At 31.8% G+C, this 24,861-nt stretch overlaps 2 protein-coding genes across 7 annotated transcripts in view; one reads left to right on the forward strand and one right to left on the reverse strand.

Moving 5' to 3' along the window:
* LOC119602217 (tubulin beta chain) overlaps positions 1-24,861 on the reverse strand; it is a 117,418-nt gene that overhangs the window by 47,745 nt on the left and 44,812 nt on the right. The gene's annotated exons all lie outside the window — the stretch shown is intronic.
* Positions 5,738-6,586, forward strand: LOC119602219. 2 transcript variants are annotated; one of them, XM_037953609.1, is made up of 2 exons: positions 5,738-6,467; positions 6,527-6,586. In XM_037953609.1, exon 1 carries the CDS (start codon positions 5,758-5,760, stop codon positions 6,310-6,312), a length of 555 nt encoding a protein of 184 aa, XP_037809537.1. In that variant the 5' UTR covers positions 5,738-5,757; the 3' UTR covers positions 6,313-6,467; positions 6,527-6,586. The 2 variants fall into 2 exon arrangements, with proteins under 2 accessions (XP_037809537.1, XP_037809538.1); XM_037953610.1 differs by having other exon boundaries at positions 5,738-6,461; positions 6,527-6,579.

Here is a 24,861-nt window from a genome sequence, read left to right on the forward strand (position 1 = left end):
TTCTAGTTCTGTTCTAGTTCTGTTCTAGTTCTGTTCTAGTTATGTTCTAGTTCTGTTCTAGTTCTGTTCTAGTTCTGTTCTAGTTCTGTTCTAGTTCTGTTCTAGTTCTGTTCTAGTTCTGTTCTAGTTCTGTTCTAGTTCTGTTCTAGTTCTGTTCTAGTTCTGTTCTAGTTCTGTTCTAGTTCTGTTCTAGTTCTGTTCTAGTTCTGTTCTAGTTCTGTTCTAGTTCTGTTCTAGTTCTGTTCTAGTTCTGTTCTAGTTCTGTTCCAGTTCTAGTTCTGTTCTAGATAAATTTAAATTAAATAGATTTATCGATACTTTATCTCGCTTTTGGATTAATGGAACAAATGAATTTTCATTCCACACTCGTTTTGATGTTCTGTTTACTGTTATTGGCTGTGTGAGTGCGTACGTGTGTAAAAGTTCATAATTCTCAATGTTTCATGAATAATTTAAACATTTTTTTACGGTATTTACACTTACTTTTGCAAAATAAATTGCAATATTAATAAAACAACAAATAAACCTTTTTGATCGTTTCATTTTATTCTTTTCAACACACTTGTATATATTTTTTATGCGTTTTAAGTAAGATTTTCATTTTGACGTAAGTACGGCAATTTGTAGATATATTTCTTAATTAAGTGTGAATGATTTTTAAATATTCTTGGATTGAGACTTTTCTTTTCCAACAGAAAAATTATTTAAATTTAATTACATATTTCATTCGGAAAAATTTCCGTTATATAAAAATTAAATATTGAAACATATTTTCCCTCAGAACCTTTTCTTGTGCTTTATTAAAAAGGTTAAAGCTTCTATTCGGAATAGAAATGCAACTTTTGCTATAGTAAATTATATTGGATTAAATTGTCTTTCCCTTAGGTTAAAACTAATATATTTTGTAATTTCTGCAACAATAATTTATTAAAAAAATATCAAAATTTTTAGAAAACGATTTACTAAACTCCATGTGTTGCTAATTTTATTTTATATTTGTGAATTTTTTAGATCCTTTTTGATTTTACATTAATTTTAAAGATACTTTTCTATTTTCCCCTAACTACGAAACGTAGTCATTAAAATTACAAATTTTTATGTGAAACGAGTAAAAAAATCATAGATTACGCTTGATTGCATGTGAATTGAAAGATAACTGACAGATTAACATAAAATTCTTAGCAAATACTTATAGCATATAGATAAATTATTTATGTTTTCAGTGTTATTCGTGTGTAAAAATATGAGACAAAATGGACAGTGGGAGGAAAAAGTTTAACCTATATTTACAAATTAGGATTTACAGTGGTTCTAGTAAATATATTGATGTATTAAAGCGAAGGTTTAACCCTTTTAGCTTTAAAAGGTTTATTTCTTCTTTATTAAGCACTTTTTCCATTTAATATTTGTTTTGGAAATCATCAATAACTTTATTATTTGCTTTACTTTTTGTCCACACTGTATTTTCTTGATTTTCCCATACAACTTGTTGTTACACAAGTATGAATTTTAATATTAATTTATTGTATATATTAACAATATAGGTTTTTTAATATAAAGATTGCTATGATTTTTCTTTTAGATAATAAATTCATTTATACAATTCCTCGGGCTTTTTTTATTGTAAAATTTTATCCAGAAAAATTATATGTTTATGTCCTTTTAATATCAGTTAACAGAATTTTTATTTTGAAAATTGATCTTAATATTTTTTTCCTTCACCTTTATGTATTATTTATGTTTTTGGTTTTTATTTCTTACTTCATAGAAGGTTAATAATAAGGTTAATAATAATAATTGTGCAGAGGTTATAAATTTTAATTTGATTTTATTAAATCAGAATTTAAATTTACATTTTTTTTACGAAAAATTATAATTTTTCTATGAAAGTTGCTATTATTCCTAGAACATTGCTTCCTAAATAAGAATTTTGTAATGAGTAAAACTGTTGAAATTGTTTTAACTCTTTTCATGCGTAAATGAGCTTAAATAAGAACTTTTATGAGAAACCATTGTAAAAAATTTTCGAAGCCAAAAGCAAAAATTTTTTGTTTATATGTATGTATTCTGTTAATTGCTAAACGTATCTATAAAATAATATACTTTTCCGTTGTTTTTTTTTCATTTCCTTTTTCATTTATCTGCTACTTTTGCATTAAGAAGTATTTTGTGTTTTTTTATTTAGCACACTTTTTAATTGTTTTAATTTTTTCCAATTTTTTTTTTTAAATAGTTTATTGTCAACACACAATGCTCTATTGCTAAAACATGTTAACCAACCCACCAAAAAATTATATATAAAAACCAAAAAAAACTTTTATAAAATAGGGAAACCATAGGAAGATTCCCTTAAAATGGAAAACTATAAAAATGGGGTTGCAAGCTTTCCTTGGTAGGAGAAAATCAAAGAGTAAAGCAGCCAGAAAAAGAAAAACAATAACATTATTTTCTTCAGTTTTTTTTATATTCTCTGCTTGTATTCTAGTCACAATTAATTTATGCAAGTTTCAAAATGCTTGGGGCTAGAAAATGAGTTTAACTTTTGTTACGCTAGAGGAATTTTAATTTCAAATTTGTGTAAAAAATATTTATCAGCTAGAGGTCCAAAAGCAAGAAGAATATGAAACAAAATATAAAGTGAAATAAATATCAAGAACCCCAAAAACTAAATGAATCAAGGACGACCAGTATAAGATTAGGAAAAATGTAGCGACTTTCTTGTCATAATCACAATCGGTTGATGATGCAATTCTGTGGAGACAAAAAGGCGGATTTAAGTCAAGTCACAACTATGGAAAATAAATAATAAAATTATATATGACTTCTAAGAGGTTAAACAAATTCCATATGAAAATAAGCTTTTTATTAAGAAACTTTTAACTTAAAAAGCAGCCTTAAATCAAGTCACTTTTCCTTAAGAAATAAAGTTTTTAATACAAGAAAAAAAGCTTCTAACAGCTTTTCTACAAATCAAGCAACTTTTCCATAAGAAATAAAACTTTTAATACAGGAAAAAAGCTTCTAAGTAAACAGCTTTTCTATAAACCAGCTTTTAATCGAACAAATTTTCTATAAAAAATTAACTTTTAACCAAGCTTTATATTTTATACAATTTGAAATGAAATTTTCTAATAAGCTTCTTTTCCATATAAAAGTATGAAAAATAAGCTTTTAGTGAAGAACATTAGCTCCATATAATAATGAGAATCTAAAACATTAAAGTTATTGCAAAGTTTTAATAAAAAAAAATTTCCCATTGTAAATTGTTTGCAAGAGTACATGAACATTGTAGCGCCAAAATATGACAAAACAATGAGAAAGAAGCAATGGAAAAAATGTCGTCCACCAAAGAGATCTTATGTCTACTTATGAGAGAGTACTTTGTTTATTTTTAATTTGCTTAACGGTTTTATTTTATGTTTTTTTTTTTGTTGTTCTACTATGACCAGCATACCAACAGCAGAATCAGTAACAACGGCGACACCAATGTCGTCATTGTCATCTTAAACAGCGTGCAGCAATAGTAGAACCACAATCACGATGGTGGCTTTGTGGCATGTTAAATTCTGTTGCAAGTACATACTTAAAACTCATACTGATATTTCAACATCCACAACTACCACCGTAGCAATTGCTACTTCTGATGATGATAATAATGATGCTGATGATTTTGATGATGTTGCTGTTGGTTAAGGTGTATGTATTATGTGTGTGATGCTGCTATTGTTGCAACATTCGACGCAATTTTGTAATTAAGCAATTTGACCGCAAAACTTTTTTCTTCACTCCATTTTTTTCTGCTCTTGTTTTATTAAAGCTTTGTTTTGTTTGTCTTGCGTTTCTTGTGAGTGTTTGTATGTATTAATTTTTTTTTTCGTCTTCTATTTTTGATACCAAAGGGATTGTAAGTATGCATATAAAATGCGAAAAAAAAAAACTGTTAAAAAAAGACATAATTGTTTTCTGTTGTTCCACTAGTATGAAAATATATTACTTTAGCTGGTACTAGTGGTTGTGGTGGCAATGTTGCTGTGGCAGGTTGTCTTTGGGTAATAACCAAACAAACAGCCAACCCATCGTACTCTTACACTAATGGTCTGTAGAGGTTTATGGCCTGTAACAGTGGGGAAAACCAAATTGTTATTAAAGTAATGCAAACTAAAACATATTAAAGTACAATTATGTACTTGGGTTTTATATTTTCTTTTCTTCTCTATTTTTTTCTTGCTACTTTGATCTTGCTCTGCTTTTGTTTCCTTTAGTTGGCCACATTAATAGAAAAACGAAATATAAATAAAGAAAAATTAAATAATGAGACAAAAAGGTGAATTACGTTAGGTGTGAGTAAAAAGTAGGAGGAACTATTTAAAGAGCTTTTAACTAAGGAAATAAGCTTTTAGTCTAGAAACTTTTCTGTAGAAAAAGTAGTCTGTTAATCACTTCCCTATAGAACAGTACTGGAACTGAACTAGGAATGAAATGAACTAGATCTGAACTAGAACTGAACTAGAACTGAACTAAAACTGAACTAGAACTGAACTAGAACTGAACTAGAACTGAACTAGAACTGAACTAGAACTGAACTAGAACTGAACTAGAACTGAACTAGAACTGAACTAGAACTGAACTAGAACTGAACTAGAACTGAACTAGAACTGAACTAGAACTGAACTAGAACTGAACTAGAACTGAACTAGAACTGAACTAGAACTGAACTAGAACTGAACTAGAACTGAACTAGAACTGAACTAGAACTGAACTAGAACTGAACTAGAACTGAACTAGAACTGAACTAGAACTGAACTAGAACTGAACTAGAACTGAACTAGAACTGAACTAGAACTGAACTAGAACTGAACTAGAACTGAACTAGAACTGAACTAGAACTGAACTAGAACTGAACTAGAACTGAACTAGAACTGAACTAGAACTGAACTAGAACTGAACTAGAACTGAACTAGAACTGAACTAGAACTGAACTAGAACTGAACTAGAACTGAACTAGAACTGAACTTGAACTGAACTAGAACTGAACTAGAACTGAACTAGAACTGAACTAGAACTGAACTAGAACTAGAAAAAAAAAAAAAAAAAAAAAAAAAAAAAAAAAAAAAAAAAAAACAAAAACAAAAACAACGAAGAAAGGATGAGATTGGATCCTCATCCGAGGACGAACTTCTCGCCTCTAGTCAAGAGACGGTAGTGAGTCCTTCAGGTAGTGGGAATGAAAGACATAGCACTCTCCTACCCTCAAAAAGCCCGACAAATACTCCTCAATCCGACGCCAAGGCTGGCGACAATTCGAGGAAAAAAAGGCCAAAAAGGAAAAGTCAGAAAGACATCCTCAAAGCTAGATATACCAAGGCTGTTTTCATTCTCGACAAGATTGCCAAGAATGCTGCTAATGGTACACCTCATGAACGCGATGAAGATGATCGCGTCAAATATCAAGCTGTGGTGGATGAGTACCAAAAGTTTTTGGAGACCGCACCCAGCACATCCAAAATGGCTGCTGAAACCGAAAGGTCCAAGCGAAACCGCTCACAGGTTGAGGATGGTAAATCGCCAAAAAGGAGGAAGGTAATAGAATGCAAAACCACTCCGGGACCTGTAGCCATCACGACAACTGCCAGAAGACCATTTAACGAAGTGGTGAAGGACCACCTCCTAATGGCTCTGGTTACTGAAAAAGATGGGGCCATCAACCCTGTAGTAACAGAATGGGGTACCATTGAGTCTAAATTAACTGAGCTCGTTATGGAACACTTGCTCACTAACAAAGACGACAAGGTACCCCGTTTTGACTCCAGTGAGATTCACCGGGGATACAGGGTGATCAAATGCCTGGACGAATTCTCAAAGGGGTTCCTCAACAAATGCATCACTAAGATTAGAGATGCATGGGTAGGTTTAAGCCTTAAACTAATCCCTGCTGAGGAAATTCCAATGAGACCTCGTGCAAGAGTTTGGTTACCAAAGATGAGCGCCGAAGCACCCAAGATGTTGGAATGCCTCAAACGGCAGAATCCCAACATACACATGAATGACTGGGCTATCATCCGCACAGAACAAGGCGAAGGGCACACATGTCTAATTCTCGCCATCACAGAAGCTGGCTCCGTTGAGCTGGAGAAGGTGGGCTTTAGGCTGTTCTTTGGGGTGAGGGGCGCCAAAGTAAAGGTGTTCCGGCCGACAAAATCGGGGAGTGAAGAGACGGATGAGATGGAAGCTGCCAACTCTCTGCTCACTGGCATGAAACTCTCCGAGCCACCTATTAAACCTGACAATGGCACTAAAGATAGTGCAAATTAATCTGAAGCACTCAAAGTGTGCTTCAGACAATCTACGGGTTCTCCTAGCCGAGGAAAACCTGGACATTTGCCTGGTTCAAGAACCCTGGGTCACGGACTCAGAAGTTAAAGGGTTCCCAGCATCTACATACAACATACTATATGCAAGAAGTAATGGTAGGCCACGATCATGTCTAATTGCTAAAAAATCGATTAACATTTTTCTTTGTACACAGCTTAGCTCAGAAGACCTAACAGTCGCAAAGGTCGAGCTACCGCACAACAGAAGCTTCATGATTGTCTCAAGCTATATGGCACACGAGAAGACAGCACCACCAGACGAAGTGAGCGATCTCCTGGCCGTAATTGAGACATCTGACGACATAATCCTAGGCTGTGATGCCAATGCAAGGCATACAATCTGGGGTAGCAGCGAAACTAATGAAAGGGGTGAGTCAATCTTCAATTTCATTAATACTAACAACCTAAACATATGTAACTCTGGCAACAAACCTACTTTCATTTTTCCAAGTACGGATAATTATAATGGGTGGGAGGAAGTACTGGACATTACACTCATTAGCGACAGATCTAAAATATCAGTTGATAGGTGGAGGGTATCCAATGAAAAATCTTTTTCAGATCACAATTGGATCCTCTTCGATATTATATTACAAAACTCGACGGAAAAAATGGTCTATAGGAACCCAAGTAGAACCGATTGGTTCAAATATAAAGGGATCCTTAGACATAAGCTCAAGAAAACTCCAGTGGTTGATGATTCAATCACTGGGCTTGAAAAGATAGAAGAACACTTTAGCAAAGTCTTAGGTAAGGCTTTCGAAGTCTCCTGTCCAATCACAAAGGCAAAGAAAAGCTTCCCTCCATGGTGGAATTCGGAACTATCTAAGCTACGTAAGGAAACACGTAGGGCCTTTAACACATGCTACAACAATAAATCGTGGCAGCCATACCGCGACAAACTAAAAGTTTATAAGAAAGCTATAGCACTCGCAAAAAGAACCTCATGGAGAAGTTTCTGCGAATCTATAGATAACACAAAGGATTCTGCTAGACTTAGCAAAATTCTTGCTAAAGGCCAATCTAATCCAACCTATATTAAGAGGAAGGACGACACTTGGTCAGAATCCTCGGCAGAATCTCTTGACATCCTACTGAATACTCACTTCCCTGGCTGCAAAGATGCTGTCAAGGAAATCTTCACTGACAGTAGGACTCTAACGGGAATCAATGAAAATATCATCTCTTATGATAGAATCTCATGGGCGATTGATAGTTTTTCCCCTTTCAAATCACCAGGGCCTGATGGCATTTTGCCAAAGATGTTACAAAGTGCAAAAGAATATATCATCCCCTGGCTTCATAGAATATACACGCTCAGCCTCTCTCTCAACCATGTTCCGGTAAACTGGAGAAAGGTTAAGGTCGTTTTTATTCCCAAAGCTGGCAAAAGGAGTCATGAAAATGCGAAGGACTTTCGTCCAATTAGTCTTTCATCTTTTCAACTCAAAACGCTGGAAAGACTCATCGACTCACATATTAGGCAACGGCTAGAGAGCTCATCACGGCTTTCAACCAGTCAACATGCCTACCTTAAAGGACGATCTACTGAGACAGCTCTACATGAGGTTGTAAGAGTTATAGAAAGATCCCTCGAATTCAAACAATACACTATGGGAGCCTTCTTAGACATAGAAGGTGCCTTCAATAACGTAAATACTTCTGCAATTCAACAAGCTCTCGCTAATCTGGATGTTGAAGAATATATCAGCAACTGGTTGGTAACTATGTTGAAATCTAGAATTATTACTGCAAGTCTTGGTAACAGCGTTAAGTCCAAACGAGTTGAACGAGGCACACCTCAGGGCGGTGTAATCTCTCCACTACTTTGGCTTATCGTTGTTAATACGATTCTTAAGGAACTGGACAACAGAGGGATAAAGGTCGTTGCCTATGCGGACGACGTTGTGATACTGGTATCAGGAATGTTCCCAGACGTGATTAGCGATATTATGTCTGGTGCTCTGGTGCTACTCAGTAATTGGGCCACAGACAGTGGTCTAGGAGTAAATCCAAGTAAGACAGAACTGGTACTATTCACAACAAAGACCAAGATTCCAAGCTTCAACCTGCCACGGTTAAAAAACCGCGAAATCCCCTTATCAAACAATGCCAAATATCTAGGAACTATTCTAGACTCCAAATTATCATGGAAACTCAACATCCAGCACAGAGTCAAGAAGGCAACGGTCGCCTACTATACCTGTCGTAAGATGTTTGGAATGAAATGGGGACTTAGTCCCAACATAGTTAAATGGATGTACACAGCCATAGTACGTCCTATTCTTACATACGGATCTCTTGTATGGTGGACTTCAACTAAGAAGAAGTTTGTTGTGGATCAACTATACAAAGTTCAGAGATCAGCATGCATTGGGATAACAGGTGCCATAAGAACTAGTCCTTCAGAAGCTCTGAACACTATATTGCATATCCTACCCATAGATCTGCACATAATGACCATATCTGCTTGTAGCGCAGTAAGACTTAACTCATCCGGAAGTTGGATATCAAGAACATATGGACACGCTAAGATTTTAAGCTTGCTACCTCCAATCTTGAACCAACCATCCGACTATATTACCCCACACACGGACTTTGATAGAGTCTTCAAAGTCAGAGTTCCTTCCAGGAGCGAGTGGTGTAGAGGTAATCTACCGAGCGAATATACCACCAGAATCTTTACAGATGGTTCTAAAATGAACTGCGGCGTTGGTTCTGGTGTCTTTTGTGAAGAAGCTGGGGTAAGTATATCCCATCGTCTTCCCAACAACTGTAGTGTCTTTCAGGCTGAAATTTTTGCGATAATGTCAGCCTGTAGGGTGTTACATGACCTCAATATTCGCGGCAACATAGGAATCTTTGTCGATAGTCAAGCGGCACTTCTCTCACTAAACTCTTATACTACTACTTCCTTATTAGTCAGACAATGCAAGAAGGATCTGTCAATGCTGGGTCGGCTGTCTGACATTACCCTTGTTTGGGTCCCTGCGCATAGGGACTACTACGGTAATGAACAGGCAGATGAGCTTGCAAGAACGGGATCTGCTCTTGATATCTCCGACGCCGTTCCAGTAGCAACTCCGTTAAGTTATATCAAGAGCAATATCCTCAGATTCTTTCTTCAAAAAGCTGAAAACAGATGGAATAACCTAGACACATGTAAAGGGGCCAAGTTATTGTGGCCCTCCTTCAATGAGAAACGCACAAGACACCTTATAAATCGAAGTAGGCGGGACATATCGAGGCTGATAGCAGTAATAACAGGACACTGGGTAATAGGCAGACACGCAAGTCGGCTTGGGCTCCCTTTCAATGATCACTGTCGCAGTTGCAAAGACAGGGAAAAGGAAGAAACGGTCTTCCATCTCCTCTGTGAATGCCCTGCTCTGGCCGTAAAGAGAAACCGCTTCCTTGGCAATTACTTCATATCTAACCTTGGCGAGATATCTGTCTTTAGGCTTAATGATATCCTCAGATTTCTCACAGCTACGGGCTGGATCTAATACTACAAATTCAACATCTGACGAGTGGAGTGGTCCGGTCAAACGGGGTCTCTTTGACTCTACTTGACAGTTCGCGTGTAGTGAACTACCACGTAAAAACCAACCAACCAAGAACTGAACTAACTGACTACTGAACTAGAACTGAACTAGAACTGAACCTAGAACTGAACTAGAACTGAACTAGAACTGAACTAGACTGAACTAGAACTGAACTAGAACTGAACTAGAACTGAACTAGAAATGAACTAGAACTGAACTAGAACTGAACTAGAACTGAACTAGAACTGAACTAGAACTGAACTAGAACTGAACTAGAACTGAACTAGAACTGAACTAGAACTGAACTAGAACTGAACTAGAACTGAACTAGAACTGAACTAGAACTGAACTAGAACTGAACTAGAAACTGAACTAGAACTGAACTAGAACTGAACTAGAACTGAACTAGAACCTGAACTAGAACTGAACTAGAACTGAACTAAACTGAACTAGAACTGAACTAGAACTGAACTAGAACTAGAACTGAACTAGAACTGAACTAGAACTGAACTAGAACTGAACTAGAACTGAACTAGAACTGAACTAGAACTGAACTAGAACTGAACTAGAACTGAACTAGAACTGAACTAGAACTGAACTAGAACTGACTAGAACTGAACTAGAACTGAACTAGAACTGAACTAGAACTGAACTAGAACTGAACTAGAACTGAACTAGAACTGAACTAGAACTGAACTAGAACTGAACTAGAACTGAACTAGAACTGAACTAGAACTGAACTAGAACTGAACATAGAACTGAACTAGAACTGAACTAGAACTGAACTAGAACTGAACTAGAACTGAACTAGAACTGACTAGCAACTGAACTAGAACTGAACTAGAACTGAACTAGAACTGAACTAGAACTGAACTAGAACTGAACTAGAACTGAACTAGAACTGAACTAGAACTAACTAGAACTGAACTAGAACTGAACTAGAACTGAACTAGAACTGAACTAGAACTGAACTAGAACTGAACTAGAACTGAACTAGAACGAACTAGAACTGAACTAGAACTGAACTAGAACTGAACTAGAACTGAACTAGAACTGAACTAGAACTGAACTAGAACTGAACTAGAACTGAACTAGAACTGAACTAGAACTGAACTAGAACTGAACTAGAACTGAACTAGAACTGAACTAGAACTGAACTAGAACTGAACTAGAACTGAACTAGAACTGAACTAGAACTGAACTAGAACTGAACTAGAACTGAACTAGAACTGAACTAGAACTGAACTAGAACTGAACTAGAACTGAACTAGAACTGAACTAGAACTGAACTAGAACTGAACTAGAACTGAACTAGAACTGAACTAGAACTGAACTAGAACTGAACTAGAACTGAACTAGAACTGAACTAGAACTGAACTAGAACTGAACTAGAACTGAACTAGAACTGAACTAGAACTGAACTAGAACTGAACTAGAACTGAACTAGAACTGAACTAGAACTGAACTAGAACTGAACTGAACTAGAACTGAACTAGAACTGAACTAGAACTGAACTAGAATGAACTAGAACTGAACTAGAATTGAACTAGAACTGAACTAGAACTGAACTAGAACTGAACTAGAACTGAACTAGAACTGAACTAGAAACTGAACTAGAACTGAACTAGAACTGAACTAGAACTGAACTAGAACTGAACTAGAACTGAACTAGAACTGAACTAGAACTGAACTAGAACTGAACTAGAACTGAAACTAGAACTGAACTAGAACTGAACTAGAACTGAACTAGAACTGAACTAGAACTGAACTAGAACTGAACTAGAACTGAACTAGAACTGAACTAGAACTGAACTAGAACTGAACTAGAACTGAACTAGAACTGAACTAGAACTGAACTAGAACTGAACTAGAACTGAACTAGAACTGAACTAGAACTGAACTAGAACTGAACTAGAACTGAACTAGAACTGAACTAGAACTGAACTAGAACTGAACTAGAACTGAACTAGAACTGAACTAGAACTGAACTAGAACTGAACTAGAACTGAACTAGAACTGAACTAGAACTGAACTAGAACTGAACTAGAACTGAACTAGAACTGAACTAGAACTGAACTAGAACTGAACTAGAACTGAACTAGAACTGAACTAGAACTAGAACTGAACTAGAACTGAACTAGAACTGAACTGAACTAGAACTGAACTGAACTAGAACTGAACTAGAACTGAACTAGAACTGAACTAGAACTGAACTAGAACTGAACTAGAACTGAACTAGAACTGAACTAGAACTGAACTAGAACTGAACTAGAACTGAACTAGAACTGAACTAGAACTGAACTAGAACTGAATTAGAACTGTTGTAGGGTTCTTATTATATGGATAACAGTGTAAAGTGATTATAAATACTTCTTTGAAAAAGTTTATTGCAGTTTTTTGTGGTTAATATTATTTACATACTAAAAAAGTAATTAATAAATTATTTTAAACTTTAATTACCACAAGACAAACTTAATGTAGTAAATCTTATGACAAATTAATGTTTTTGTGAAATAATATAAAATGGACCTATTATGGAAGTTCTGTTCTATATGTTCAATTTAACCCACATAATAGAATAGAATTTATTTTTTTTTTAAATATAAATATTATTTGTATTTAAAACCCAGAAAAAGTACATCTCTTTTTTGAAATTACTGACCTAAGTCACTTTCATAATTGGCGAAATGCCATAATGTTAAAAATAAAAAAAATAAATAAAAATCAACACGCCCCTTGTTATTAGAAAAATATTTAATTTAACAATTAAGTCTTGTTATTGTCAATAATTGTGTTTACGCTTTAGGAATTTATAATTTAAAAATAATATAAAAATTTCATTAAAAAGTTTTTTTGTGTTGTGGCAATTTAGCATAATTGTTCTTTTTTACTTTGTTTGAGCTCATAATTTTTTTTTTCATATTTCTTTTTAATATTTGTTTAACAATTTAAAAAGTTTTTGTTATAAGTTTTTTTTATTGTTGTTATTGTTTCATTATGCTGTTAATTATGAATGTAGTAATTTATTTAAATATCTAGTTGTGTACGTATTTTGGAGCACTTTCGTTTAATGAAATGGATACTTTAAGTAAATTTTAATTAGTTATTTTAAGGTTTTTAATTGCATAAAAATCTTTATTGATTTCTACAGTAGAGTGAAGATTGAAAAAAAAAATTATTAATTAATTAATTGATAGTTTGAGTAGAGTTTTGTTTTGTCACTTATACCTTTCAAATATTTTTATTAATTTGGTTTTTTGTTTAATACTTTTTAATTAATATCCAATGTAGTGCAATTATGTTAATTATATTTAAATTACAATAGTGTAGCCACATATTTTTTTGTAATAAGTATGAAAGCTTTATCATATAAATACGTTTCTATGAGAAAAGCTTTTTAAAACTTTAAAGCAATTTTCTATAAGAGAGTTTTTTCAGTTTTATCTACAAGAAAAGGAGCTTTTTAAGAAGAAACTTTCTTTTTTTAAGAAAATAAGCTTTAAAGCAATACATTTTGAAAGAAAAAGCTCTTTTAATTTTCTACAAGAAAATGAGATTTTTACCAAGAAACATTATTTTTTAAGAAAATAAGCTTTAAAGCAATAGCTTTTAATGAAAATGTCTTTAAAACGCAGAGAGAAGAGAGAGAGAAAAAAAGCTTTTAAGCTTAAGTAAAGTACAGGAGTTTTATTCATAAGCATTTATCAAAAGTTTATAGAAAATATTTTTTATGAAAATTTATTTAATAAACCTTTGATAAATGTTTATAAATAAGATTCTACTCAAAGCATAAAAATTAATTTTCAACAAAATTATAATCGCTTATATGTGGCCACTCTATTATTGCTAATGTTCAACTCTTGGATTTAGTTAAATGTTTTTATTGTATTCAATTTAATATTTTATTAATTAGAAAAATATTTACTTTTTACCAATTGAATTAAATTTTCAATAAAGCGTATGCATTTCTCTATGAATATGAATTCATTAAATCCATTGTTTTACGCATGTTAACAGTGACAGCTTTCAAAAGGGAAGCGTTAAATGAAACACTGATAACATTTAAAACAAGGTATGACTTAGTTCGTGAACATTTGTAATACAAATTATCGTTAGAAACATTACGATTCCCTAAATTATTTCTGTAAAGCTTTAAATTTAGCTTTTAAACCTTTGTGATAAAAGATTTCTTAAAAAACGCCTCTGTTGTGTATATTTTATTACAGTTACAATTAAAATAAATTTTTAATTAAAAAATTAAATATTGTTTTTAATTATTTTTGTGTTGGATTTTTTTTTCAATAAAGTTCATTATTGCTTTTGTGTTATTATTATTGAGATAAAAAGGCTCAATATTGTTTGTCTAATTATGATTGTTTGCATAATAATCACAACAGCAACAATAATAATTGAAAAAAAATAAACAAGAAAAACACATTTTATACAATTTCATTATAAAACTTACATTAAAATGTTCCAGTCAGTAATGATATGTTGCCATTATTATGTTTATTATTTTAATGCCAAAAAATTTTTAATGTTTTTGTTTTGTTTTCTGCTTGGTATACAATTAATATTATTATTTTTAATTTACCTGTAATGAAAATAAATAAATGTTTAAAATTAATTAAATTTTTAAAAAATTTTTATAAATGTAAAATAGGTAGAAAAAGTATTGAAATTAAATTATAATTAAATTGGTATTTTAAAATAGTTTTGTTAAGAAAGAGAGTGTGAGAAGTATGCAAGTTACCAAAGTACAAATAAATTTTATCCAATTAAGTTTTTTTAAAGAAAAAATAGCTTTTAACCTAGTAACTATTCCTAAGAGAAAATAGCTATTAGCTAAGATATTTTTCTATAAAAAAAGCTTTTAACCAAGAAAGATTTAAAACATCATCTCCAAGAAACTTTTTAATGAAAGAAAGTAGCTTTTAACTAATAAACTTTACTAAAAAAAAAAGCTGCCATTAGCCAACAAACTTTTGATAGATAAAGCTTTTATCCAGAAGCTTTTTATAGAAAAAGTGACTTTTAATCACAAATTAATTGTACTTTTCAATAAACACTACCATCTGCATTACTCATAAGTAAACAGAATTAAAGTAGCTTCTTAATTTAAAAGCTTGTTACCTAAAAGCTTTTAATAGAAAAAGTATCTTTAAAGCACTAAACAAAAACTTGGTACTGACTTGTATTTACACCAAAAAAGCTATTTAAAAAGCTACTGAAACAAAGTAGCTTAGTAGCAAAGTAGAAAAAGCTTTTATTCAGAAGCTTTTTATAGAAAAAGTAACTTTTACTTTTCAATGATCACTACCGTCTGCATTACTCATAAGTAAACAGAATCAAAGTAGCTTCTTAATTTAAAAGCTTGTTACCAAAAAGCTTTTTATAGAAAAAGTAACTTTTAACCACTAAACAAAAACTTGGTACTGACTTGTATTTACACAAAAACAAACTTTTAATTTAAAAAGCTACAGAAATAAAGTAGCTTTTTAATTTAAAGCATATAACCAAGAAGCTTTTCGGTACTTACACAAGAACAACCTTCTCAATAATGACTACATACCATTTCCATTACTCATAAATACACAAAAAGAAAGTCGATTTTTAATTAAAGCTTTCATCCACGAAGCTTTTTTTAATCACAAATCAAGAATTTGGTAATTACTTGCACTTATACAAAAACCAATGACTACTATATACCGTCTGCTATACATATAAAAAATAGATTTAAAAGCTTTTAATCAAGAAGCTTTTAACCAAAAAACATGAACTTTTTAATGACTTGCACTTATAGAAAATAAACTTTTCAATAACTACTATATAGTCAGCATTACTCATACACAGAAACAAGATAGATTTTAAAATTAAAGCTTGTAACCAAGAAGCTTTTCATAGGAAAAATTGATTTTAATCACAACACAAGAACTTGGTAAAGCTTTTACAAAAACAAAATTTTCAATGACTATTACCTGCATTACTCATAAGCACAAGAAAACCAGGTAGAATTTTTAATTAAAGCTTTTTATAGGAAAAGTAGCTTTTAAATGTCAATGAATAAGTATTGAAAATTAGTTTTAATAACTTTTCAAATCATTATCTACTTTATAATGTAAGTTATTGCTGGACAAGAATATTTTTTATAGGAAAAGTAAACTTTTCTATAGAGTAACATTTAATCAGTTACCTTGTAATGAAAGCTTTCTACAAACCTTCTTCTGTAAAGAAAAAATGCTAAATATTCTTTCTATAGAAAATTTTTTTAAGCACTTGTTGAATAAAAGAAAATATTTAATTAATTTTCTCTGTATGAAAAATTATCGTAAAAAATATAAAAAAGAGCTTTTTAACATTTGTCATGTTAATTATATTCAATAAATTACACACCTACTTTAAATTTATAAAATTTTTATTGTAAATAAAAACTCTCTTAAAGAAGACATTCAAAAGAAAATTTAAGCATGTTATTATTTTTATTGAATCCATTAAGAAAATGAGCTATTTAACATTGGTTGCCAATGGCGGACGTTAAATCCTTTTACAATTTACGACAGTTAATAAAAGTTGTTGAATGATAAAAAGGATGCTAAGCAAAGTAATTGCAACAACGGTTGTTGTGCCAAGAAAGCAAAAGATGAACTAACAGACACAGACAGAACGGTATTAAGATGAAAGGAAGAGAAAAAAACGTTAGGCATTCCAATAACTTTAAAAAACGTGCAATTTAAAAAAAGGACAAATACTTGAGATCTTTAATACTAATAGAGTAACAACATAAAATTTGTAGAAAAAAACATGGTAATAAAATATACAAGTTTATTTTTTGGAGTAATAGTGAAAGAGAAATATTATAGCTTTATATAAATTTCGAGGGAAAACACATACTATGTGAGACATATATTTCTGGTCAAAATATATATGCACTGTGAAAAAAACTGGTATAGAAAGTTCTTGATAAAAATATTTGATTTAAACCTAAATAAGGAAATTTTGTCCTTGATCCTTTTAAATTTTTTTATATTATTTTTTCAAAAGTTTTCATAAGTATTTTCATACTAAAAATGTTATATCAAAATGTCAAAATTTTCAACTCCAAATATTTGGTATCAGAAACAAATAGTTTAATCTCTATATTTTGTGAGTGTATACAATCTAAAGTTTACACTTTTACTGGCACTCATGCACTAAAACAAGTAGGCAATAAACAATATTTTATTGACACTATGTATGTATGTTTGTCTCTCTGTGTGTCGGTGGTAAAATGTAAATATTTTCACAGATACGTAAATACAAATGCATCATACGGACATATAAAATATACCATCTACTATTTATGATCCTGCAAATGTACGCGTGTGTGCGGAATAAAAAACCTAAAATGTATTGACGTTACTTTTAAATAGTAGTTACTCATACAGAGACACTGTCAGACAGACAGACGAACGGACAGATAGACACATTCATATTCATTACTATTCAGTCATACGTTTGTTGTATGTGGCAGCAAGTATAAGTATTTCTTTTATGTTTAAAGGTAAAAAAAACGAAACACTCAATTGAAAATGGAAAATCCATTATGATGAAAGAGGACAACGGTTTTTTACAACATACATTTTTTGTAGTCTGCCCACATATCAATATCAGTGGTCGGCAAGCATATCAGTCAGAAGTATAGAGAATTAGTAAACTTTTTATGCAACTTCTAAAAACTACAAATCTAAAAACGCTATAAGTAGAGCTTAACTGTTATATATCAGTTTTGTCATGTCATGTTCTCTTTTTTTACCGAACGCTGATTTATTTATATTTGTATGTGTGTTAGTGTTTTTATAAGTTTTATATATTGCCATGTTGTTATATTGATATTTCAGTGTTTTTTTTCATATTAAGCAAGGATTAAATACTTTGATGAGTGTTATTGTTGCACAAGAACAGTTTTTAAAGGAATAAATTGTTTACAATTTACATTAGAATATCAATACTACTAACTACTACTTTTGCTTCAGAAAAGTAGCTTTCTCTAAAGAAAAGTTGCTGGATTAAAAGTTACTTTTCCTGTAGAAATGTGGATTTTTTTAAACTAACTCTTAAAAGCTTCTCTTTACATACAAAAGTTAATTGCTTAAAAACAACTTTTCGTATAAAGAAGTTGCTACATTGAAAGCTACTTTTGTTTGAGAAAAGTTGCATCTTTAAAAGCTTCTTTTATATAGAAAAGTTACTTGATTAAAAAGAGCTTTATTCTATAGGAAAGTTGCATGTTAAAAATTCTTGTAGAAAAGTTGCTCGGATAAAAGCTACTCTTATAGATATGTTTCATGGTTAAAACCCATAGAAAATTTGTTACTTTTCTATTTCCTTTCATATAGAAAAGTTGCTTTGTTAACAGCTACTTTTACAACAAAAAAGTTGTTTATTGGAATATATTCTTTGATAAAAGCCACTTTTGTCAAAGTTAAAGCATGGTTAAAAACATATCTTTAATAGAAACGTTGCTTGATTAAAAGTGACTAATAGAGCTAAAAGCTTTTCTATTAAAGAGTTGCTTCTTTAAAATTTCCCTAGAAAAAATGCTTAAGGACAAGTATTTGGTTAAGAGTAATAGAAAATAGTTTACTTTTGGATGGAAAAGTTGCTTGATTAAAAGCTTCTCTTACTATAGAAAAGTTACTTGGTTATAGTTATATAGTTTTCTTATGGAGGATTTGCTTGCCTCCTAGACTAGACTATAGACTAGACTATAGACTAGACTATAGACTAGACTATAGTCTAGACTATAGACTAGACTATAGACTAGACTATAGACTAGACTATAGACTAGACTATAGACTAGAATATAGACTAGACTATAGACTTGACTATAGACTAGACTATAGATTAGACTGTAGACTAGACTATAAACTAGACTATAAAATGGACTATAAACTATAGACTAGACTATAGACTAGACTATAGACTAGACTATAGACTAGACTATAGACTAGACTATAGACTAGACTATACACTAGACTATACGCTAGACTAGACTAGACTATAGACTAGACTATAGACTAGACTATAGACTAGACTATAGACTAGACTATAGACTAGACTATAGACTAGACTATAGACTAGACTATAGACTAGACTATAGACTAGACTATAGACTAGACTATAGACTAGACTATAGACTAGACTACAGACTAGACTATAGACTAGACTATAGACTAGACTATAGACTAGACTATAGACTAGACTATAGACTAGACTATAGACTAGACTATAGACTAGACTATAGACTAGACTATAGACTAGACTATAGACTAGACTATAGACTAGACTATAGACTAGACTATAGACTAGACTATAGACTAGACTATAGACTAGACTATAGACTAGACTATAGACTAGACTATAGACTAGACTATAGACTAGACTATAGACTAACTATAGACTAGACTATAGACTAGACTATAGACTAGACTATAGACTAGACTATAGACTAGACTATAGACTAGACTATAGACTAGACTATAGACCAGACTATAGACTAGACTAGACTATAGACTAGACTATAGACTAGACTATAGCTAGACTATAGACTAGACTATAGACTAGACTATAGACTAGACTATAGACTAGACTATAGACTAGACTATAACTAGACTATAGACTAGCTATAGACTAGACTATAGACTAGACTATAGACTAGACTATAGACTAGACTATAGACTAGACTATAGACTAGCTATAGACTAACTATAGACTAGACTATAGACTAGACTATAGACTAGACTTAGACTAGACTTAGACTAGACTATAGACTAGACGATAGACTAGACTATAGACTAGACTATAGACTAGACTATAGACTAGACTATAGACTAGACTATAGACTAGACTATAGACTAGACTATAGACCTTAGACTATAGACTAGACTATAACTAGACTATAGACTAGACATATAGACTAGACTATAGACTAGACTATAGACTAGACTATAGACTAGACTATAGACTAGACTATAGACTAGACTATAGACTAGACTATAGACTAGACTATAGACTAGACTATAGACTAGACTATAGACTAGACTATAGACTAGACTATAGACTAGACTATAGACTATAGACTATAGACTAGACTATAGACTAGACTATAGACTAGACTATAGACTAGACTATAGACTAGACTATAGACTAGACTATAGACTAGACTATAGACTAGACTATAGACCTAGACTATATAGACTAGACCTATAGACTAGACTATAGACTAGACTATAGACTAGACTATAGACTAGACTATAGACTACTATGACTATAGACTAATAGACTAGACTATAGAACTAGACCTATAGACTAGACTATAGACTAGACTATAGACTAGACTATAGACAGACTATGACTATATATACTAGACTATAGACTAGACAAAGACTAGACTATAGACTAGACTATAGACTAGACTATAGACTAGACTATAAACTAGACTATAGACTAGACTATAGACTAGACTATAGACTAGACTATAGACTAGACTGTAACCTAGACTATAACCTAGACTACACTATAAACTAGACCATAGACTAGACTATAGACTAGACCGTAGACTAGACTATAGACTAAACCATAGACTAGACTATAAAAAGCTTTTCATCTTTTTTAAAGGCTTTGTTGGAAGCATAGTTGTTTGATGAAAAGCTTATTTTCAAATTAAAAAATTCCCGGGTTAAATGTAAAGTTCCTCGATGGAATGCTTATTGTCATATAGAAAAGTTTTAAAAATAAAAAGTTAATTTTCAAAGAGAAAACATTTCTTATAATTTTCCTACAGAAAAGTTCCTTGTTTAAAAACATCTTTTCCTAAACAAAAGTATAAAAAAGTTAGACGCATAAAAGCTACTTTTATGCTTGCTACGGAATGGTGTTTTGGCTTATGATGTAATGATTTTGTTGAAGAAAATTTTAGCAAAGTCTTCTCATATAAATATAAATTTATTTTTTATAAAAAAATATTCATTAAGTCGACTTTTTATAAGAAAAACTTTGTAACGTTATTTAAAAAGATTTCATTCTTTCTTTGTACTCTTTTTTTCTATGACCATTTAATTTTCACCGTGGACCCAGATGCAGATGTTTTCATGGCCAATTTCAATATGCAATTTGAAACAAAAATGTTTTTTTTTAATATTTTTATTTCTTTCACTTTACAACATTTTCCAGTTTATATATTTACAAATATAAAAATGTATATGTTTGAATGAAAATAGACTACTACTACTACATGCATATTTGTTTGATTTTTCAGTTGTTATTTTATGAATACATATTTCTGAATGTTTCCCTGTATGGATGGATTTCTGTTTTATACATTTTGTTTATGATAAATATACAAATATTTAATATGACTAAAAGGGGTCGTATAACAATGTCACAAATAAGTGGCTTGTTTATTTTGCTGCTGGTTCTCAACAAAAAATAAAATGAAAAATAAAATTCAAATCCTGAAAAAATATACATATAATATGATATAAAAGCAAACGACATGAATACACTTACAAAAGAAACAATGTATTAGTTTTAGAATTTATTTGTCGTAGTCGTGCAAACAAATTTTGCAAATTGAGATGAAACGAACGGCGAAAAAAATATAAATATATATTTTTTCAAATGAAAATAAATGCAAAATCCTAGAATTTATGAAAATGAATACAGGCAAGAGAAAAAAAATATATATGAGAATAAAAATTTATTATAACACTTATTGTCATATGATGCATTAAATTGCATAGATCCTGTAGTACAAGTGTGTAAGTTTAAATCAGTATTTGTATTATTGTGTTTGTATGTTTATGCATGTATGTATATGTGTGTTTTAAAATTGAATACTGAATAATTTAAAATGATTATCGAAAGCCTGAGTATTTTTTTTTACTTTTTACACACAAGTGTATCTATTCTCTAGTGATGTTTCATTATATTGTTGTGTTGTTTTATTATATATTTTTTATTTTGTGCTCTTTATACCAGCATTATCAATAAATTTATAACATTTATTATAGCTTTAGGCTTAAAAAATACAAAATGGCCACATTATACTAAAGCCCTAACATTTTTAAGCATAATTATGTGTTGTTTTTTTTTTGCAGAGTTCACATTCGTTTGTTTCATTTTCGCTTGCATTTTAAATGAAGCAATTTAAATTCCTTTCGACACTTGATTGCAGGTTATTGTTGTTGTTGTTGCTGTTGTTTTGGCTGTGCAGTTTGTTAAAAGTCTATTGTAGAGTTTGAAAAATTTATAATATTTAAATTAGGAGGGTGTCAAATGTTACATTTATTGTTATCGATGACCTTTATGCATAATATTAAAAAGTATATACAATTTTTCTATAGCAAAGTTTCATCTTAAAGAGTCACAATTTCTGTAGATGTATTGCTTTCCAAGAAGGCAACAAAAAATAGCTTTTTAAGGAGTAACATTTATATAAAAAATGGTTTCTAAAGAAGACAACTTTTCTTCAGAAAAGTTGCTTTTCGAATGGGTAGATTTCTATACAAAAATTGTCTTTCAAAGAGGCAACATCTCTATAGAAAAGTTGTCTCTTTAAGAGGCAACAGTTTTATAGCAAACATGCTGGCAATTTTTGTACATGGCTAAGCCGGTCCATATACAAGCACTTTGCTAAAGTACTTGATATATCTAATCTCTGACTATTGCTGCCCCGTTGCTTAATTTCCGAGATGTAAAACATCACTTCCGCTTATAACCACGCAGATGGGATGGCCTCTGTTGAGTTGGCAACAGCACCTAGAGACGTAACCGGTAGACCGAAGTACGAATCCATCAAATAAGCCGAGACTTTGTTCTTACTCAAAGTGACACACTGTGGTAAAATCAATGGTATCATTTGTATATGATACTTTTCATCCATCATCATTCAACCCAGCACACTTCTCACTCATCCCACACATTCATAAGAGAAAAACATACGACACACTTATTTTGGTAAACGGGTGGGTGAGGCCCGCATACCACATTCATCCTATATCTGTATCTGTTGTTTCGGCAACGGCACCGAACTTATCCCAAAATTTTGACTTTACCTTACATCAGTCCTTTAACAACCACTTACGCTCCCCGCGAATTTCGAATTTCATTGCTATACTGTATTGTTCAGCCAGTAATGAGCGCTAAAGTAATTTTCTGAAGGGGTCCTTACATGGGGGGGTAGGATCATTTATGGGCCGATCCTCCAAAAAAAATGGTAAAGAGATTTTGACTAGCATAAAACTTATGTGTGTCGAATTTTATCGCTTTACTTGTATTTATAAGCCAGTAATGAGCGTTAAAGTAATTTTCTGAAGGGGACCTTCTATGGGCGGAAGGGTCAATTATGGATCGATCCTCTGTTAGAGAGATTTTGGCTTGTTTTTGTATTTTTTTGCCAGTAATGAGCGTTTGACTAATTTTCAGGTCTTATAGGGTCATTTATTGGCCGATCCTCAAAAAGCTAATTGGAACAGAGATTTTGGCTCGCATAGAACTTATGTGTGTCGAATTTTATCACTATATTCATATTTTAAAGCCACTAATGAGCGTTATTGAAGGGGACCTTATATGGGGGGTAGGATCCTCCTCCCTATCGTGATTTCAACAGACGGATGGACGGACACGGCTTGATCGTCTTAGAATTTAATAAGGACCCAGAATATATATACTTTTGGGGATCTATGACCAATATTTCGATGTGTTATAAACGAAATGACAAAATCAATATACCCACCATATTTTTTGATGGTGGGTATAAAAATTTGTATTTAGTTTTTATAGGTCACTACCACTATCGTAAGATCAACTATTCTTTCATACAAATCAGACAAATCTCAATGTAAAGCATGCACAATTTTAAGATTCCCAGATATACGAATTTTTATAATAAATTCTTAAGGGAGATGCCACGCCCTCTTATTTTTAATCCGACCATTTTGTCTTAAATATTCAAAATTATAGGACTTTAGCTGTTATTTTTCTCAGATATACTGATTTCATATTTTCATCTTATGGGAGGTGACACGCCCACTGCCATTTTATCCCTAAATACTTAAAATTGTCTATATAAAATTTAAGAAATCTAGCTGCTGTAATTTCTACTTTATTTCAGTAACAAAGAAGAGGAAATTCCCAAAAAAGACACGACAACATGCTTAAATTAGCAACATTCGTGTATAGAACTTAATTTTTTCCACAGCCATCCTACTAAACCTATATTTTACTTTTATGTAACTAGTTACAATAATACGAGCAAAATTATACATACGAAAGAAGAAAAAAAATCCACCAATTATTTATGTATGTTCAGTTGTGAATAAGCTTTAAACTCAATTGTACTGAACCATAGTTGAACTAAAGTGGAGCGTATGCAGTGGACTGAAATGAGCCAGGACTTGATGTTTACATTCATTAATGCGTACTAGTGGAATCTTATTTGCTTTAATATGCGTGCGTGTTTAAAACCAATATGATGATATTTGAGTTTGTCATTCTTTTACTCATTCGATATGTACGTACATACATACATACATACATACATACATACATACATACATACATACATACATACATACATACATACATACATACATACATACATACATACATACATACATACATACATACATACATACATACATACGTTCGTAGGTCCTTTTATTCATGTACTTTACATTATTTACAATTGTACATTCACTGCAGTACGTGGTGGTCAGGTCTTTTTCTCAAACCGGTGAAAGTCAATTGATTCTAAACAAACTAAAATCGTACTTTGTTGCTATGATAAATGGACAATTATCTTTAAGCGAAATAAATACATTCGAAAGTGATTTATATTTCTTGATTACTAAAGGACTATAAAATGACTACTGACTGCTGTCTGCTTTGGCAAAATTTCCTTTTGA

The sequence above is a fragment of the Lucilia sericata genome, unplaced genomic scaffold (assembly GCF_015586225.1).
Source record: "Lucilia sericata isolate MDLA Ls3-8-SP2 unplaced genomic scaffold, ASM1558622v1 Contig000215F_arrow, whole genome shotgun sequence".
Classification (NCBI taxonomy): Eukaryota; Metazoa; Arthropoda; class Insecta; order Diptera; family Calliphoridae; genus Lucilia; species Lucilia sericata.